This window comes from Olea europaea, chromosome 11 (genome assembly GCF_002742605.1).
Source record: "Olea europaea var. sylvestris chromosome 11, O_europaea_v1, whole genome shotgun sequence".
Taxonomy (NCBI): Eukaryota; Viridiplantae; Streptophyta; class Magnoliopsida; order Lamiales; family Oleaceae; genus Olea; species Olea europaea.
Window position 1 is genome coordinate 4930212 of NC_036247.1, and position 15985 is coordinate 4946196.

General features: G+C 32.8%; 1 protein-coding gene and 1 long non-coding RNA gene across 3 annotated transcripts; one reads left to right on the forward strand and one right to left on the reverse strand.

The window, feature by feature from the left end:
* The first annotated feature begins 3400 nt into the window (after positions 1-3400).
* On the forward strand, positions 3401-6729 carry LOC111403083. Of its 2 annotated transcripts, none has more exons than XM_023031450.1 (4): positions 3401-3798; positions 4472-4755; positions 6168-6303; positions 6414-6729. In XM_023031450.1, the coding sequence occupies exons 1-4, from the start codon at positions 3531-3533 to the stop codon at positions 6473-6475; spliced, it is 750 nt and encodes a 249-aa protein (XP_022887218.1). In that variant the 5' UTR covers positions 3401-3530; the 3' UTR covers positions 6476-6729. The 2 variants fall into 2 exon arrangements, with proteins under 2 accessions (XP_022887218.1, XP_022887217.1); XM_023031449.1 differs by lacking the exon at positions 3401-3798 and adding an exon at positions 4013-4391.
* Positions 6730-13889: 7160 nt separating this feature from the next.
* LOC111404853 lies at positions 13890-14221 on the reverse strand. Its single transcript, XR_002704701.1, has 2 exons — positions 14188-14221; positions 13890-14100 (listed from the first exon to the last, which is right to left on the reverse strand). It is a non-coding gene; the product is annotated as an uncharacterized LOC111404853 (long non-coding RNA).
* Positions 14222-15985: the final 1764 nt, after the last annotated feature.

Consider the following 15985-nt stretch of genomic DNA (forward strand, 5'->3'; position numbering starts at 1 on the left):
TCACTGAACTTTGTAAAATATTTTTTTGAGGTTATTGAATTTTAAAAATCATCTAATTGATCACTGAACTTTGCAAAATGTTTCCACGAGGTCACTGAATTCAGTGACATTTGGGAAACCTTCTGCAAAGTTTAGTGACTATTTATGTGATTTTTAAAATTCAGTGACTCCGTATAAATCTTTCGTAAAGTTCAGTGACCATTTGGACAATTCACTCGAATCTTTCACGTTCTTTGAAAAATTAAAACTTCATTCAATGTTTTCAAATTTAAAGTTCTCATGCTTCAAATCTAATATCCCTTATTATAAAAAAGGAAAAAAAAAAAAAACTCAATTTTAAGTTGGTGGGTCGCTTGTTAGTGTTTCTTTTTTTAGTTGAAGGTTACAATTTATGTCCTCTTCCAAAGTTTTATTTTCACTTCATTTGTTATAACTTATCAATCTCGAATAGTCAAATCAAAAAGTAACTTATGTGAAAGAATCTCATCCATCCTCTCGTCACAAGTTGTTAATGAGAAAAAGCAAATGCTTGTATTAGTCCTTAGCGACAAAAGCAATGACATAACTCGGCTGTTTTATCATTTAATAAAATACTAGTTTCTATTCACTTAAATAAATATCAAATTATTACATATAAAACATAAAATTCTAGAATCATCTCTTTCATTAGTTTGAATAATTTTATTTATTTCTATAAACATATTTAGCGGGATTCCTCCAGTGGTGGTCACGTTAAATGAGTCAAAATTCATACAATTTTAGAACACGAAACACGTGCTACAAACTACTAAAGAATAAATTTTTGGTAATCTAATTTATTTATGAAAAACAATAACTTAACAGATAATCCGAAAATTAAGAAAAAGATTCGAAAGGACAAAATTTTGCATGTTGTCACATGATTGCCTGCGGTCGGTTCCACCATATCCGCTTGATTTTCATCAACAAATTATTATTCTAGATAATCCACGTACCACACACCATGATCATCATCAAAATTATAGTCCCTGTTTGATTCTCATTCTTATGAAAATAAGAATGAAAAATATAGTTATTACAGGACCTAAATAAGAGAGAAGAAGTCAAATATGGTGGTTTGACGTGATGGATAACGATCATATTTTTTTATTTTATTGGCCAACAAATAGAAAACAAACGGGGCCATAATTAGATGATTATTCCTTTTTTAAAGTAAAGTGATAATGTATACAGGTTATCACAATTAGAACATGTTTGGTATATATTAAAATTTAATTTAATTTAAATCAAAATCAAACAATCAATATTAATCACATTTTTATGAGTCCTACAACTTTTCAATTACACATTTCAAAAATTTCTATCACAATATAGTAAAAAAATCTAATTTTAATCCCTATGAAACACCCTCTTAATATAATTTATTACTTAACTAACTAACAAATAAGTGAATTACGCAATTAAAATTTGTAAGATAATTAACTTGGCGAGTAAATAAATTAAAATCAAATTAATCTGGACATAAATAAACAATATTTATTAATTAATTAATAATCGATTGCAGTTTAGAAAATTGCTCAGTATTGCAGCTAGTCAACGCAGGGAACGGAGAATTTCAGAGAGAGAAATAGAGAGCAGCACCCCGGATTAATTTCCTTTTTTGTCACTAATCTTTAAGTGAAAATCTCGATTGAGCGACCTATTTTTAGTTTATCTCAATTAAATCACATGTTTTTAATTTACTTCAAGTTAGTCACTATGTTAGCTCAATTATTAAACTTAACATCCTAAGTGAGAGTAAATTTTTTTAACTATTATAACATTTCTTACGTTTCAAGTAAACGTAAGTCATGATTGTAAAATTTGAAAATAAATAGTTTAGAAAATTAATAATAATTCATTTGATCGAGCATACCTAGAGCTTTATTCACCATCGATATAGATGACGAATAAAAAAAATTCTAAACAATTCTGAAAAAAATATATAATGTGTATCTAATCATAACATTTCATTACACTGACAAGTAAAAAAAAAAAAAAAAAAATCATATTCACAATCATCATCAAAATTATAATCCCTGTCTGATTCTCATTCTTATTTTCATTAGAATGAAAAATATAGTTGTTACAGGACCTAAATAAGAGAGAAGAAGTCAAATATGGTGGTTTGACGTGATGAATAACGATCATATTTTTCATTTTGTGGACCAAAAAATAGGAAACAAAAGGGGCCATAATTAGATGATTATTCCTTTTTTAAAGTAAAGTGACAGTGTATACAGATTATCACAATTAGAACATGTTTGGTATATATTAAAATTTAATTTAATTTAAATCAAAATCAAATAATCAATATTAATTACATTTTTATGAGTCCTACAACTTTTCAATTACACATTTCAAAAATTTCTATCACAATATAGTAAAAAATCTAATTTTAATCCCTATGAAACACCCTCTTAATATAATTTATTACTTAACTAACTAACAAATAAGTGAATTACGCAATTAAAATTTGTAAGATAATTAACCTGGCGAGTAAATAAATTAAAATCAAATTAATCTGGACATAAATAAACAATATTTATTAATTAATTAATAATCGATTGCAGTTTAGAAAATTGCTCAGTATTGCAGTTAGTCAACGCAGGGAACGGAGAATTTCAGAGAGAGAAATAGAGAGCAGCATCCCGGATTAATTTCCTTTTTTGTCACTAATCTTTAAGTGAAAATCTCGATTGAGCGACCTATTTTTAGTTTATCTCAATCAAATCACAAGTTTTTAATTTACTTCAAGTTAGTCACTATGTTAGCTCAATTATTAAACTTAACATCCTAAGTGAAAGTAAATTTTTTTAACTATTATAACATTTCTTACGTTTCAAGTAAACGTAAGTCATGATTGTAAAATTTAAAAATAAATAGTTTAGAAAATTAATAATAATTCATTTGATCGAGCATACCTAGATCTTTATTCATCATCGATATAGATGACGAATAAAAAAAATTCTAGACAATTCTTAAAAAAAATATATATAATGTGTATCTAATCATAACATTTCATTACGCTTACAAGTAAAAAAAGAAAAATCATATTCAAACTATAACAGTAGAAGAATAGTTGGGCAATTTGGTCTGTTGTTTAGTAGCAACTTGAATTCAAATTTCTCGAAGGTACTCCATTTTCAACATTTTGCACTAACAAATGTGACTCGGTCGTATATTTACTCTGAAAATGGGGTAAAGGGATGATTGAGCCGTTAAGTTTAACTACTCGGGCTAATAGAATGACTAGTAGTAAACTAAATTGAAGTTCAGGTATCTAATTGTGACAATTCAAAGTTCGATGACCTAATTGAGATTTCACTGGAAGTTAAGTGAAGAAAAATGATATTAACCTTAGGCTTCCATATTTGACCGATGCCTTTCAAGTAAAGTCACACATACGCATACAGCAATGAACCTTAATTTGCCCCCTCTTCCATTTTTATTTTTGCACCTTCTTCTTCCAAACCCACCATTTCACTCTCTCTGTGTTGAATAAATAAGATATGGGATTCTCTAAAGAAGAGAGAAGAAAGAGATTTGTAAGATGGATCAAAACCCTCTTCTTCTTAATCGCCATGTTAATGTCTCTTCTCCTATTCTCAGCACCCATTCTTCTAGTCATCGCCGATGCCCTTCTTCCTTCAGCGCTATTATCGGCTTCTCTTTCGCTTAATCTACAAGCTCTTTCTTCTCATGTAAACAACTACGACTTCCGATCCTCACTCATCGACATCCCTCTCGTATCCATCATTCGAGCAGCCATTATATTATGTAAGTATTAACCATAATAACCCATTTTCTTTTTTTAATTTGATTTTCATTTTTATTGATTGATTTTCTGTTTTGAATAGGCGTTTATAGTTTTTGCGACGGCTTGAATTCAAATTTCTCGAAGGTACTCCATTTTCAACATTTTGCACTAACAAATGTGATTCGGTCGTATACTTGCACTAACATATTTGACCGATGCCTTTCAAGTAAAGTCACACATACGCATACAGCAATGAACTTTAATTTGCCCCTCTTCCATTTTTATTTTTGCACCTTCTTCTTCCAAACCCACCATTTCACTATCTCTGTGTTGAATAAATAAGATATGGGATTCTCTAAAGAAGAGAGAAGAAAGAGATTTGTAAGATGGATCAAAACCCTCTTCTTCTTAATCGCCATGTTAATTTCGCTTCTCCTATTCTCAGCACCCATTCTTCTAGTCGTCGCAGATGCCCTTCTTCCTTCAGCCCTATTATCGGCTTCTCTTTCGCTTAATCTACAAGCTCTTTCTACTCATGTAAACAACTACGACTTCCGATCCTCACTCATCGACATCCCTCTCGTATCCATCATTCGAGCAGCCATTATATTATGTAAGTATTAACCATAAGAACCCATTTTCTTTTTTTAATTTGATTTTCATTTTTATTGATTGATTTTCTGTTTTGAATAGGCGTTTATAGTTTTTGCGACGGTCCGAGGCTATCGAGGGGGCCATATTTAGGAATTGCCACCATATGTTCGGTGTTATCTCTCGCGTTCGTGTCGTTGAAGGCTGCTTATGTTTTTAGTGACGGTTCGAGCATCAATAGACGCGGAAACGGTTACTCTCGAGCCGTGGAAGTGACCTTGTTCGCGTGTTCATTTGGGTTGGCAATTGGGCATGTAATTGTGGCGTATAGGACGAGTTGCAGAGAGCGGAGAAAGCTTCTTATTTACAAAATTGACATTGAAGCTGTAAGTCAATCTATCTCTTTGTTTGTGAGCTAAGCAACTAGAAAATAGAAATAAGTATTTATGGTCATTTCACTTGTCGATTGAAAATTTTGGTGGGGTCCACTTAAGCTGTATACATAAGACCAAGAATTGGTCTACTAGAGTTGTTGACGTCTAAAAAATATCAATTCTTCGTGGTTTGGGAGATTCTAGAAGAATCTGGAACTGAGAGCTTTCTTAGGCTCTATATTAATGTTTTGAGTAGTTATTTTTAGTAGAATACGTGGTCAAAAAATAGAAAAAAATTTGAGTGTACATACGGAAAATTCAATCATGTTACAAGTACATAATTTTTTGACAGGAAAACCTTACAGACAATACATGGCGCGACATCATTGAAAGATGAGGAAAAAAAGAAAATACTGTTCACTTACATTTTGCCATGTCAACGTTTGTACAAGTTCTGTTAAATTTTTCCTGTACTTATGACTTTATTGCAGAAAACTTTATCGTACGAGTGTACAGTAAAAAATGAATACCTAGGAAAAATAGTTTTCAAATAATGAGCATAATGTAAGATTTTCGCTAATGTTGGTTGAGTGCATTAAATCAAAATAAACTGGAAAATATTCGTGAATTTCCCAAATTGAGACAAAATGATTTTTGCAAGTAAAAACATGTTTGTTGAATTATTTAATACAACTTCACTGTCCTAAATGTTAATTGCAATCGACGCGGATACGGATACTCTCGAGCCGTGGAAGTGACCTTGTTCGTGTGTTCATTTGGGTTGGCAATTGGGCATGTAATTGTGGCATATAGGACTAGTTGCAGAGAGAGGAGAAAGCTTCTTGTTTACAAAATTGACATTGAAGCCGTAAGTCAATCTCTCTCTTTCTTTGTGAGCTAAGCAACTAGAAAATAGAAATAAGTATTTATGGTCATTTCACTTGTCGATTGAAAATTTAGGTGGGGTCCACTTAAGCTGTATACATAAGACCAAGAATTGGTCTACTAGAGTTGTTGACGTCCAGAAGAATCTGGAACTGAGAGCTTTCTTAGGCTCTATATTATGGTCATTATTTGAGAAAAATAATGTTTTGAGAAGTTATTTTTAGTAGAATACGTGGTCAAAAAATAAAAAAAATTTTGAGTGTATATACAGAAAATTTTATCGTGCGAGTGTTCGGTTAAAAATGAATACGTAGGAAAAAGAGTGTTCAAATAATGAGTATAATGTAAGATTTTCGCTAATGTTGGTTGAGTGCATTAAAGCAAAATAAAATGGAAAATATTTGTGAATTTCCAAATTGAGACAAAATGATTTTTGCAAGTAAAAACATGTTTGTTGAATTATTTAATACAACTTCACTGTCCTAAATGTTAATTTGTGTAAATGTCTAACCTAATGTCACATGGGATTACGGGAACAGGTCTCAGCATGTAAGAATGGATTTCCAAGACATCAAAAATCACTCCAAGTTGGACGAGCAAAGTCAAGACAAAAACAAATATCAATCCCCCATTTTTTCCTTAATCAAATTCAGTTTTCCAAGAGCCAGGTTTCAGGTAAATTGCGTGTATATAACTCTTTAGAGACTTGTGAACCTTTTGTTCATTTTTGTTGTCCAGTTCAGCATTCTCAACACGCTATTTTTATATATGCTCGATTTTTGCAGATTTATCCAAAGGAGATCTGCAGCCAGATGAGGAAAGAAGTAAGGAAACACAGAAGCTGTAGGCTAGTACGTAGTAGTCAACAACATATTTTGTACACGATATAGATATAGGCATATATACGTATATATACACGTATTTCAGTACTTGTCGCGGTACAGAGGCAGTTAGATGGGACGGTGATATCCATTCTGTTTCTGTGTCCCCAAAAAATGTAAATGTGTTTTGTTTTCATTTTATACACGTATTCAAGAGCTGGTGTTGGTTTGCACAAAGTTTTGATTAGAATCGAAGACGTCCGATCTTGATCTTGCATCATACTCGATTGTTACTTGATCACAGTTGATCACGAACCCCCCAAAAAAGGCTCATTATCTGGTTTTTGCAATTCGTTGTTGTTCAATTGATGCAGATAGATTTGTAATGCGTGCCTCCTTCAAGAATCACCCTTTGCTATAAAGGAATCTTTTGAGTTTAAGAGACAACCTATAACAAAAATAATGGATTCAATCTAGACCCGATTTGAATATTCAAAGAACCGCGGCCAATTGTACGAACTTGAATGTTAACTTGGTTATGTAAACTTCTACGAAGATGGTATTGTCGAAAAGTAAAGTATACAAAAGATAATTAGCGAAGTTTTGACTTAGCTCGAGTGCCTTTTTCTTTTTTCTTTTTTTTTTTTTTTTTTTTTTTTTTGTGAGAAAAAAATTATCTTCTATTTTTTTGTGACAAGAACCTTTTGATTCCGAATGTACCTAAGAAAAACTATAAATTTTAATAAAATGTCAGTCATCTCAACTTTTAATCAAAAGACATAAATGATAAGATAGATATAATTAAATTTTTATCATCTAGATGAGGATTGAAATTCACCAAGTAATACTTGCTTCGAGCCAATCCCATTATAAGATAGACTCACCTCAAGTTCAGTTCAATTAGAACATTCCAAAATACCTCCTATGGACATTTTGATAATTGTGTTTAGTCAAGCACAAAAGTGGATGCTATAATAACAATGGATATATTCTTCTTCAAACACTTCTTTAGCGGCTTCATTTGTCACCTATTTTCTCTTGTATGTGAACTTCATCAATGGCTATCATATTTTTGTCAGATCCTCCTTATCTTCTCTGTCATAATCCGGACCATATTTGAAACCATTTTATTAAAAACAGAACATCTCTGATACCAATTTGTTGAGAATCCGGCCAATTAATTAAAGAACAAGAAAATATGAACAATATGGAAACAATGAATTACACAACAAACAAGATCTATGTGGAAACCCAAATCCGGAAAAACCACGGGTAGAGGCAAAGAATTCACTATAATCAATAATAAGAAGTTACAAATGAATTCTTTGGATCAATAACTAATTGGACAATTGATCAATTCCAATTTGTGTTGTATACCATATATTTATAACCAAAGAATCTCTAACATACTATGAGAATTAATACATGAAGGCCTCCGGGGCACAGCTCAACTGGTGGATCAATCAAACATTGTCTTGCTTCCAACGACAGGGTGGAGAGTTCGATTCCTGGTGGGAACCTGCGGCTAAATATTTGGTATGGAGCAATCACTGTAGAGGAGGGTCTCTTATGCGCAGAAGTGTACAGGCAATGGGGGGAACCTGTGATCCAGTTGAGGCATAACCCGCGATTTACCCTCTCCAAGGTTCTAGGGGCAAGGGTCTTGGGGGTCCAGGATTTAGTTTGGTGTAAATTGGTATACCTGGATATCAAAAAAAAAAAAGAATTAATACATGAAGAGTTTAACATAAGGTGAAGTAAGACCAACAATGGAATATTTGGAATGAAATAGGAGTCAAAAATTGCCAAAAGAGGAATCATTCTCCTTATCTTTCTTGAACTCCTTTGAAACTTCTTCAAGTCTACAATCAATTTCCAATACTCCAACAACATTTTTCAATTAAATACTCAACACGAATTCGAATCACTGCCAAATTCTAACATCTTCATCGAGCGTGTAGATAGATGCTGTTTGGTAAGACTAATAGTACTACATTGTGTGGGACAGAATAACATTCCTTCTCACCTCCTCGTCTCTGAGTTAAGAGATCTTCCATTTCGCTCTAGCAAGCGAGAAGCTTAAAATCTTATTTGTGATCTTACCTTTTGTTTCCTTCTTAAATCTTACCACCGGACTAAGACTAAGTTGAGAGTATTTCAAGTAAACTTTCTCTTGCAAGTGTCATCGTGAGATGCGGTACTCTTTTTAAAAGTAGCTTTTAAATATCCGATGAGAAAAGCATTAAAAAAGTTGAAAAAATTGGGAGAAAAAAAACTTATATGCATGCCAATAAAGATAAAGAATTCTTAATAGGCTGTTAATATTTGGAATGCAGGTCAATTCTCCACTTTTATACACAACTATGATATTATGACGGGTCATGCTTATTCTTTTCGTGATAAACAGAAGTTTACAGGTCATACTTTTGTAAACTAATGAAAAGAATAGCTAAGGATAAAGAACAATTCCCCTTGTACAGGCTGCTAATAGGTGTTGCCAATGCAGCACCTGTATTGTGCATTTTTTGTTTGTTTTTGTCAAGAACCAATGTAAAAATGTCAAGTGGAAATCAGTAAAAAATTTGGGAAATTTCACCTGTACCACCTAGTGTGACGCCCCTCATTTTTAGTCAAGGTCAAGAGAAATAATTGGTCAAAGTCAAATAAGGACTTAAATGGAACAAATACTTTTCATGGCAATTAAATTGTAATTATAAATGTTCAAGGGCTAGAAATTGTGTAATATAGGGATCTAGGGATTTAGTTTTTATTTTTGAAGATGTGAGGACTAAATGTGATATTGTATGAAGATTGGGGGACTTAACTTGCAAATATCCCATAATTACCTATTAACTTAAGAGAGAAACGTCATTTTTTATCATTTTTGGACGAAATGTCCAGAAAGACCGAGAGAAGAGAAGAAAGAAAGGAAGAGTAGGAGGAAAGAAGAAGAGGAAGTAGATTTCCAAACTTGGTGCTCCATTTCTTCAATTTCTCATTTAATTTAGAGACGTAAGAACAAGTATATTGAATTAAATATTTTTAGGGTTTATGGAAAAAAATTTTCAATTCAAAATTTGTTGGAAAAATTGGGTTTTAATTAGTTGGTTTGATCAACTTTTGACCAATTAATTTAGTGAGTCCCGTTAATCGGATATAAGATTTCTTTGGCCGAATGTATTCTACTCCGTGAGTAGATTAATATGGTATATTTATTTTCTCAAAACCAATTTAGGGTGAATGAGAAATTAAGGCTAAAAGATATCCACTTGATGTTGAAATAAAATAGGTGGGAAATTGAAAAATACCAATTCCACATAGAAAAACTAGAAGAATATAAACCACCTTATATAACTCAAGTTGACTTGGGTTTGGGCCCCAAGGGGTACCAATAGTCTTTGAGGGGGAGAGAACCTACATGCTAGTAGGTTATGCCGAAACCCACGCGCGCGCGCCGTCGCAGCCGGTCGTCGACAGGTCACGAGTCGTGGGCTTGAGCCAAGCTGATATATATTTTTTGATAAAATAACATTTGAATTATGTTATTTTATTATTATTTAATAATAATAATATATTTTATGTTATTATATTTTTCTTCTCGAATTTTCTGTGTGTGACACGTGGTGCTTCTAGAATTTGACGGTTGAATGTCTAATCGGTTATAGCGGTTGGCTGTCCAAACTGTTTGTGTCTTTGGGACACAACTTTTCGGCAGTTGTGTCTGTTGGGACACAACCTTTCAACATCTATATATATGCCCCCATACCCCTGTTTTAATTCATTCCAAAAATCAGAATTGATTTTCTACTCTCCCAAAATTATCTCATTGTCCCTGCATCATTTCTGTTTTTTATAATTCAATCCTCGAAATTATTTTCCGTGCATTTTAGTCATCCAGTTTGTGTAGAGAGATCTAAACTTTACGGGTTCGTCGGGTCTTGTAATTTGGAGTACTGCTATTACAAGATGAGGTCGTTGTATCTTGAGAAACGAGTGCTGCAATATCGTTAGTACTAGTGCGGGGCATTATCGTTTTAAGGAGAAAGAGTTGAACTCTTGCCTCGATCATTCAAAACCATCCAAACGTCATTATTCTGCCCAAATATATATTCGCGGTGACACTATTATTAGCCAATATCCTTCAACAAAATTTAGCTAGAATTAGATATTATTCATATGTATTTGGTGTTATAATTAGAAATATAGCAAAGAAACATGTTTATTTGAATGTTGAAGTTGAAGAAAGTGGAACTTTGTAAAAGGGTTTATGAAATGGATATTTATTCTTTGATCTTTTTGGAATTATATGATGTCAAGCATTTAAATTAAGGATTTGGGGTTGATTTCTCCATTTTTAAGCAATTAATATAAGTTATTTTTGGACAAAATCCTACTCAGGTGCTGTTTCTAAAAATCTGTCCAGAATAGCGTTATTTCTGTCAAAGGTTTTGATACCAGATTTTAATATAGAAATTGGTATCAGATTTTCATATTATAGGATTTTAGTGCTGTTTTTGTCAAATCTCTTATTTTCAGATTTCTAAAGGTTTGAATGAAGTTACATGACAAATATTAGAGTTTATGTATTCGACTAAATTCGATGTAAGGGTTGTATATGAATAAGGTAGTGATTTTAAGGAAGTGCGAGGGATTTAATGGATTTGATAATGAATGGTGATTAGTCGATAAATCATTAAAGAAACGAAAACTTTGTCATGTATATCGGTACTAACCGATACATGAGTAATGTTATTCGTTGGGTACCTTTTTGGTGTGATTTTTCAGTATTTCTACAGTTCATCAGATTTCAGATTATAGAATTCAGTTAATTCAATTTTCAGAATAAAGCTTTCAACTTATAGTATTGAGCAGCAACAATATTTCATAGATTTTCATGGATATCAGGTTAATTATGTCATTATACTTTACAGTTGCCTATCCATAATTAAGAACAAAGAATTGTATAATGCAATCATGTTTAGTTTTAAAAGTATTACCAGATTTTAGAATTTTTCAAAATTTTAAAAGAGTTAGAATTTTCAGAATATATACATAAAAGAAAAATATGTTTATTTGCAAATTATCCATTCGCTGAGCTATAAGCTCATACATCTTTTCACCATTTTCTTTATCAGATAGCATTCGAATTGAGCAGCTTTGGAGCTTGTTAAACCACCGAATTGGGCCATGATTCGTAGATTGTATGACATCCTTTATCAGATTATACAGTATATGTTCTTTCAGGGTACATGTATCTTAAATCAGAAAAATTTATCATAGGCTTATTACATATTCGACGTATTTGGTATATTTGAGAATTGTTGGTTGTAAAGTAAGTAAATATTGATGGCCGGCATTTTGTTTGAATAGTTTGTATTTTGAGATACTGGCGTATCCTGTTTTATATTATAGGTATTGAATTTAGGAAACTTGGTTATTGTTCAGGTGGTTTTAGTTCATATTTTAAGGGATATTCTGTCAAAATTTTGTTAAAAATATTTTTTAGTCAAGCGAGTCAAGTTGCCTTGGTGGTGGGTCCGACGTTTAGTTGGTATCTACCATCGGTGCACGACACGGATCTACTAGGATGATTCGAACGGGTCGTGTCACCTAGCATGATTCATAAAGTTTACAAGAATAAAAAGTAAGAACATGTCACACGAATTGTCCAAGACATTTGAGATTATGAGTTCCAGATAATGAGTAGGTCCCCATCAAATTGAGGGGCATTGCAATTTGCAACTCAGGGAAAAAAAGAAAAAGAAAAAAAGAACCAAGTCCAGAAGAACGATCACTTTGTCCCAAATCAGTTGGTTGGTGCTATGATTGGAGGTTGACAGCAGGTTTTGGTCCCCAATTCTGGTAACTAGAGGAACCAAGCCTTTAGGACAGAGTGCAATTTGAAAGAATTCATAATATTTGTGGGCTCGAAAGGTTAATTTGTCAGTTGTCTTTAGAATTAATTTCAAAAATGGTTGCCGAAGTTCTTTTGAAAGTTTAAGTTAATAATTAAAATGATGATACTAAATTGACACTCTTCTAGCGATAACTACTCTCTAATATTGGCCTGTTAAAACCTTGATGTCGACTAATGATTGTTATGTCCATATTGTGAAATTGTAAATATTCAAATATAACGTGATTCTTATAAGGAAAAATATAATGTTCAACCAAAAAATCCATACTGTAACCTTTAACTAACCCTATTCGTCATTAATAATTGGCCAAAAAGTCGCAACATGGCTAAAAAAGAGAGCAATTGGAAAGAATCAATTGCTTTTTTTTTTTTTTTATGATACTTGATTTAAGAAATACTCTTTTACGCCTAATTTACGAAATACATTATAAAGTACTAGATTTTTGAATTTTAGACGATAAATACAAGAACCTAATTTCCTCAACTTGCAGGAATAGAAAAGTAATCCAAATTATGTATTTACTTTAAAGCAGCTTAACCCTTTCCTGAGAAATCCCGCATTGATTCCAATGAAGAAAGATGATGAGGAAGCAAATTATAAAATGGGTTCGAGAACATTGTTTTAAGTCTAGGCCTATTCAATTTATCATTAACTGGATGGTTAGAATTTCAACGAGGATAGGGTGGCAATATATCGAGTCGAACTGTCTCAAGACTTATACATTCAAGTTCAGTTCGGCCCTTTGGCTCGTGAATTTCATGGACTAAGTCAAGTCTTCCCCAAGTCGTTTCATTTTAAAAAATTTTAATAAGTCAATAAAAGAAGCTTAAAAATGAGTTGACTAGTGAAAAAAGTGAGCTCAACTTGTTTTGGTCTAATCCATGACTCGTCTAAAATGAGCTTGACCTCCCCATATGTCGAGCTAAGCCGAGTAGAGCAACTTAACCTGTTTGCCACCCGTAAGTGAGGACTTGCGTGCATGTCAACAAGCTATCTACGGCTCTAATTTTATTAATATTCAAAATTAACCAACTAAAAAACAATAATCCTAGTATTCCTAGGAAAAGACTAAAAAACCTAATTAAGGATGTCCCTTAGAGAAATAATTATTAGATATAAATGGTAATTCGATTATAATTGACTAAGGGCCCGTTAAACAGATTTTATGAAAAGTCAAGCTTTATTTATGAAACTAGAAAACAACATTTACTTTTACTTGAAAGATTTTTATACATGGAATAATATTAGAATAAATTAGTCCAATATGATTTCTCCAAGAAGTTCTGATATGAAAGGTGTCAACGAACCGAACTAACTCGGGCTCAACTCAGGCTTTTTAAGACGAACTTTTTTTGGTCCAAACCGAGCATGTCGAGCCCACTTAACCGATGCCATTTGCATGGGCCATTAATTAGACAAACCAACACCATTCTCGGCCATTGATTTTAAGGATAGATCAAGTTTAAACACAAAGTTTTCGTTGTCTATGACGATTTAACAACTAGAGAGCAGTGAAAAAAGAAAGGAAAAAAAGAAGATATTAATCATAAATGTAGGGCGTTGACTACATTGCATGTTTTATTAGATTCATTTACTACGTACAAATGTAGGGCGTTGACTACCGAGTTTTCTTCTACTGAAACCCACTTCTACGCTGAACTATTATTGGATACCGCTTTTGAGTCCGCGTCGTTGGGAAGAAAACTAGCTTGTCTTGTTCTGCCAGCTCCCAGCTGTGGAACAAATTTACCAAAACTTGGTTTAACGTTTCAAAAATTAACACGACTAGCGAGTATAGTGGAGTCACTAGTGTAATATACCTAAATCGAGTGACCATGTGNAAAACTGACGGAATATGGACGGAAGGACGTCCAGCGCAAAGAAAGGTTGAAATGAAGGCAAAAATGCCAAAAAATGAAAAGTATGGACGTTTTCCACAATAGACTTGAAAGGTAGGGACTTTTTGTGCCAATTACCCTTTTTTTAATTAAAAGGACACAAAAAGGCCCTAAATCGAAGTTCGATGACTCAGTTCACACACAAAAATTTATTCATTCAATTGGAATTCTAGTGAATCAGACGAAAGACGAAATTGCCCCGTACAACATAACAAGAAAAATGCTGTTTGTATGTTTTTTCACAGCAATTTTCACATCCACTCAAAAAGGTGGGATTCACAATTATTTTAATCGTTAACCCCACCCATTTGCATTGTATGTGTGTGCTGTTAAAATTGATGTACGTGTAGAATGGTTGACATAACAATTGTGGCAGGGTGAGGCTAAGGCGTGCAGATTGTTTGGTGAGTGGGGGCATCATATTGTCCTCTTGCAGGCAACGAATGTCGTCTGTCTGCTCAACACCTTTTTACTACTTTGACTTTGGTGCTGTACTTTTGCCTACTTTTGACCATGCCGACTACTAAATTCTAGCTGCCCAAGATTCATAAGTGGGACTGTAAAGGCATTTCGTCAATTCAACATGGGTATTCTAGACACATTCCCACGTGTGGACATTGAAAATTTGAGAGTTCTAAACTAACATTACAGTCCCAATTGTTGACTTCGACGTTCGTTTCCTAACAGGGACGGATCGAGGGGCGTGGCGGGTAAAAATATAGTTATTAAATTTTTAATTAATTTATTTATTTTTAAAAATTAAATTATTCGAATATATTTGATAAATTAAAATTTTTATTACTTATCATATTCGTTAGATAATTTTAGTTGTTATATTTTATTAGAATTAATAAAATTTCGTAGAGTTTTTCATTTAAAGTATTGAATTTTTAAAAAAAATTAAACACGTGGGCAAGCGCCTATTACCCCGTCCCCAAATTGACTTAGTATCTAAACATTATCACCAAGACCTTGACAATTTGTAAAATTATGAATGCAGACAAGACAAAATTTGATGCAGAGAACAGAGATTTTTGTGTGCTTGAAATGGAGAAAGATGACAGAATAAATAGGCTATAGAGGATAATTAACAGGCTAGGAGTCATGTTATTAACCCCCATTAACCCGGGTGTTAATCTCTCCATCAACACAAATATTATCATATGAGTTTCAGGAATTAAGAGAATTTAGAAGGTTTTCATTTGAAAAAAAATAAAATAAAGACAAAACGTGGACCCTCCTAAGAGCTAATTTTTGGTCCATTCGATCCAACATTCGTATGCACAAGTCGCGTATGCACACAAGTTCAAGGCCCGAAACCTATTTCGATCCTTGATTTGACCCCTTCGAGTGTACGTGGAAAGAACCTTTATATTGCACATGATTACACATTTTTCAAAGTGTAATCATATATTTAAAATTAATGCTACTTGACCAAGGCTAAAAACAGATTCAAAAATAGGTTGCTGAGGTAGCACCACCTCAGCCATTGATCTGAATTGCAAAATTCAAATGCAATTAAAATCAAGGGCAGAAGCCACCACCTCAGCCACTTGTTTTTGGGTTTGTCTTCAGCCCTGTTTCAATAGCAAAGCTCTATAATTAAAGTGGTCATTATCTTTATCTATTTTCCTACATAAGATAACTTTAAAATAGTTTTCCTTTCAATACAAAACCTCTTCCAATGTACAACTTTGAACTCCAATTTCTTATTTACCCG

Bases quoted from the DNA above. Each gene is read 5' to 3' on its own strand.
- LOC111403083 (XM_023031450.1), top strand. From the start codon at position 3,531: ATGGGATTCTCTAAAGAAGAGAGAAGAAAGAGATTTGTAAGATGGATC. The intron at 3,799-4,471 runs GTAAGTATTAAC...TGTTTTGAATAG, and splicing joins TCGAGCAGCCATTATATTAT to GCGTTTATAGTTTTTGCGAC. The intron at 4,756-6,167 runs GTAAGTCAATCT...TTACGGGAACAG, and splicing joins ACAAAATTGACATTGAAGCT to GTCTCAGCATGTAAGAATGG.